Below are 4716 nucleotides of genomic sequence, written 5' to 3'. Positions count from 1 at the left end.
GGCTAGAGTATATAAGATAGAGGCTATGTTATTTGTTGCAGTCAGTGTATATATTTAGGCTCACCTTGGTTAGCATTTGCACCCTGAGGCAAAGCATTGGTAAAACTGGGCAGCTCATTTCCATGGTTTCCATCTTCCCAGGGACAAACATCCACACAGTTCCATTTTTTCAGCTGTTTTAGCCAACTAGTCTTCTGCTCCAACTTGCAGTGGGGATTTAATACTATACACATCCACAGAGCACCTGATTTAAAAAAACAAAAAGCTAAATTATGGTTTCTATTAAAATCAAGCAACCAATGACTAACGGCAAACTTCTATACTATAACACTTAACACCAGGGAGACTGAATTTTTGATGCAGAATCTTGGAGCTGGTGTGGCCCATCTGAAGCAGTTGAAAGACCATATCAAGCCAACCTTCTCAATTAAAAGGCATTAAGTGGGTCTTTTGTATTAGAAGATCCATAGTTCATAATGTATGGCCCATCAGACAGGAACATCAATCAAAAGCAAACAATAATTTACATAAAGTTGCAGCAGGAAATGTTAGAAATGAAATGTAGTGTTGATTTTGCATTCTAGTGTTAGAAACATAGTGTCGGGTTTGGTTTATATATATGTATATCCTAGTGGTTTAAATATATAGTTTGTTTGAGATAAGTGAGATATCTGCACATTCTAAGGACACCAGGAGTGTTTTATGGCCCAAGAAACTGAGGGAGTGAATTGGGCTCCATCTGGGGATCCAAACATGGAGAAGGATTTATGGCCCAAGATAAGACCGAACAAAGCCACTTCTATCTTGCTCTCAGGGCAGGATGACACCAGTAGATTTGTTAATTGGGAAGACAGCCAAGGGGGCAAGAAAGGTCAAAATTTTACCTTAAAAGGTAAAAAGTAAACTGCTAGAATGGAATGTGTAAACAGGGGCGGGAAACTTATAGGATAATTTGAAGCGTCGGATAGGCTGTAAACCCTGGAGTACCCAGCCAGTGGGGAAACAGGGGAGGGAACTTGGCATCTGGAATAGGGAATATAAACCGTTATTCACCTTACTATGGGTGTGCCTACTTGTTTAGGTCACCCTTTCTTGCAAGAATGTAAATAAACTGTGGTTCGTTGAAGGATCTGTGTGGGCCTGTTAATTGGCATGACAAATGTTTCTCACAGGAAATTACTAAAGTTTTTCTTCTAATTTTTGTACCAGAAGAAAATGTTGTTTTCTACAAACAAGAACTATGTATCTTCCAGCTTCACATTACAGGAACCAAACAAGTCCATTAGTAAAACATGATTTTGTAAACATATACTTCCACACTTAAAACCCAGCCAAAGTACTGTTGATCATATAACTCATTCCCAAATACATTTGGACCTCAGAGATGCAGTAAATGCTGATTTTATGCAATCTAATAAGATCTTTTTACTGCTACTACTTTAGAAATTTGGTTACACTAAAAAATTTGTTTTACATTTTCTGTTTCCAGATTTTGAAGGGAAAGCTAATTTACACTGACATTTCACATATACTGTCACTTTAGAACCTGCTCCCTGACACTATATAGCAAGGCAGGCTTAAATACATCAGGATCTGTAACAACAATTTTTAAATGGAAATATTTTTCTCTAAAACAGCTGTCTCTTCATCAGCATGAATTTTGACAGGAGCATGAAGACATCTGAAAGTACTGTTTAGCAACAGTTCATTTGCTCATTAAGAACATGCCTTATACACTACAAGAGGTTTAAAGAATATGCTTAAACTATGCAATCTTCATGACAGGCTAAAAAACCCAACAAAAAATAATAAAAATGTGTCTGGCTCTTCCAAGATAATAGAATTCTCATATTCAAGTATTCCTTTGCTAAGTAAGAATGCAAAATGGATACCCAGAGATCAGGTCATCACGTTACATTAATTCCTAAAGTAATTCAGTATGTCAGTATGCCACAGCACAGGAGCCAGAGAAAACAGTTTGATCATTAAGGTTGCAAGTGTGCTGCTATTTGGGTCAACATGGGGAAGTAATATCAAAGGAATCCGAAAACCAGAACAAAATAAGGTATGGTACAGTGCAGAACACCAGAGAGACACTACACTAATGCATATTATTACTGCACAGTAGTTACATACAGTAGAGCATGCTGTTTTATTGAGTTTTTTGTTTGTGGGGTTTTAGGGGTTTTGTTTTGGGTTTTTTGGTTGTGTGTTGGATTTTTTTTTTGTGTCCAAAACTTGCCATGGAAGTGAATAAAGCCAATACTGTTTTTAAAAACTCATTTTTAAAATAAAATCATATGTCACTCTTTAGACACACTGTTCAACATGCTTCACTCCCTAAACAGAGTCAAATTATAGAACAGAATCATAGAATGGTTTGGGTTGGAAGGGACCTTTAAAAGCCACGTAGTCCATCCCCCCTGCAATGAGCAGGGACACCTCCCACTAGACCAGGTTGCTCAGAGCCCCATCCAACCTGTCCTTGAACGCTTCCAGGAAGAGGACATCCACAAATTCCCTGGGCAATCTGTTCCAGTGTCTTGCTGCCCTCATAGTGAAGAATTTCTTCCTAATGTCTAACTTTTAAGTATTTCAAGGCCGCAATAAGTTCTCCCTGGAGCCTTCTCTTCTCCAGGCTGAACCACCCTAACTCTCTCAGCCTGTCCTCATAGGAGAGGTGCTCCAGCCCACTGATTATCTTAGCAGCCCTCTCTGGATCTGCTCCAATAGGTCCATGTCTTTCTTGTGCTGAGGACTCCAGAGCTGGACACATTACTTGAGGTGGGCTCTCACCAGAGCAAAGTAGAGGATGGCCAGAATCATCTCCCTCAACCTGCTGGCCAATGCAGCCCAGGATCCAGTTGACTTTCTGGGCCACAAGCACATATTGCCAGCTCATGTTGTTTTTTATCCACCAATATCCCAAAGTCCTTTTTTTGCTCTCAATCCCTTCATCCCACAGCCTGTATTGATACTGGGAGTTGCCTAAACTCAGGTGCAGGACTTTGCACTTGATCTTGTTGAATCTCATGAGGTTCACATGGGTCCACTTCTCTAGCTTGTCCAGGTCCCTCTGAATGGCATCACAACTGGTTTGCATTATTAAGCATCAATGCATTCAGCACTGCACAAGACAAAAGAACTATGTTTATTGCAATGTAGAAAACAAAACAGAAGATGGGGTATATTGGAAAGCCTTATAGAATAGTTATCTTGGGCTTACTTGCTTACTTATTTATTTTCAAACTCAAGCATTACTTTAGGGCACTGAGGAGACACTAAACTTCTCAGTACCTAAAAAAAAAATTAAAAAAAGGAATTTATTACTTTGTAACCAGATTCCCAGTGTTTTCAGATGGAAGCAAAGGCAAAGTGCAGTACCTTAAACACATGTGGCATTTCAATCACCCAGCAAGGCAGAATGAACGCTACCAAATTACATCATGCCCCTACAAAATGAGTGGCCTTTTCTGCATCTCAGAAACACAACTAGAAGCAAAGAAATTCACTTGCCACCTGAAGAAGTTCCACTATGCATGCAGTACATCTAAGAGGCAGGAAAGGGAAGAGATACCCCAAAGTACCAAAATCCTTTAAAAACCTCTGTGGTTTAAAGAGGGAAACTATGTTATTGGCCTGGTTTGAGCCAGGATGAAGCCAATTTTTCCTTTACAATTTTTTTTTCCTTCAGTGACCTTTCTTTTAACCAGCAGAAGAGAATTCCAACTAATACTGATAACAGTGGAATGTTTTTCATAAGCTGATCCAGCAATTGGAAAGCCAGGGACTGATTAGCAGGACTTACCCTTCAACAGTCCTATCTGGCCAGTACAAAAGCCTGATGGCAAGTGGAGGCTGACAGTGGACTATTGTGGCCTGAATGAGGTGACACCACTGCTCAGTGTTGCTGTGCCAGACATGCTAGAATTTCAGTATGAGCTGGAGTCGAAAGCAGCCAGGTGGTATGCCACTATTGACATTGCTCATGCATTCTTCTCTATTCCTATAGCACCAGAGTGCAGGCCACAGTTTGCTTTCACCTGGAGGGGAGTCCAGTACACCTGGAATCAACTGCCCCAGGGGTGGAAACACAGCTCAAACATTTGCCATGGACTGATCCACGCTGCACTGGAGAAGGGTGGAGCTCCAGAACACATGCAGTACATTGACAACATCATTCTGTGGGGTGATATGCCAGAAGAAGCTTTTGAGAAAGGTAAAAATATCATCCAAATTCTTCTGGATGCTGGTTTTGCTGTAAAAAGATGCAGGGTCAAGGGACCATCACAAGAGATCCAGTTCCTGGAAATCAGGTGGCAAGATGGTCATCGCCATATCCCAATGGATGTGATTAACAAATTAACAGCTATGGCCCCAGCATCTACCAAAAAGGACACTGAAACCTTTTTAGGGACTGTTGGTGTCTGGAGAATGCATATTCCGTGTTACAGTGAAATTGTGAAACCTCTCTATGAGGTGACCTGAAAGAAGAGTGACTTTAAATGGGGTCCTGATCAACAGAAAGCTTTTGAGCAGATTAAAAAGGAGATTGTGCAGGCAGTGGCCCTTGGACCAGTTCGAACAGGGCCAGACAAAAAATGTGCTCTACACTGCAGATGGACACAACGGTCCTAGCTGGAGCCTCTGGCAGAAAGCACCAGGGGAGACTCGAGGTCGACCCTTGGGATTCTGGAGCCGGAGCTACAGAGGTTC

General features: G+C 41.1%; 1 protein-coding gene across 1 annotated transcript in view; it reads right to left on the bottom strand.

The window, feature by feature from the left end:
• Positions 1 to 4716, bottom strand: part of LOC104393907 (zinc finger SWIM domain-containing protein 6) — a 105189-nt gene that overhangs the window by 46439 nt on the left and 54034 nt on the right. The window contains exon 5 of the mRNA XM_010003430.1: positions 65 to 244. Within this exon, the coding sequence (XP_010001732.1) occupies positions 65 to 244 (180 nt within the window). The remainder of the gene's footprint in view (positions 1 to 64; positions 245 to 4716) is intronic.

Source organism: Chaetura pelagica, unplaced genomic scaffold, assembly GCF_000747805.2.
Source record: "Chaetura pelagica isolate M959 unplaced genomic scaffold, ChaPel_1.0 scaffold168, whole genome shotgun sequence".
NCBI lineage: Eukaryota > Metazoa > Chordata > Aves > Apodiformes > Apodidae > Chaetura > Chaetura pelagica.
The sequence above is the reverse complement of the archived record's forward strand: the minus strand, read 5'-3'. Positions and strand labels throughout refer to the sequence as shown.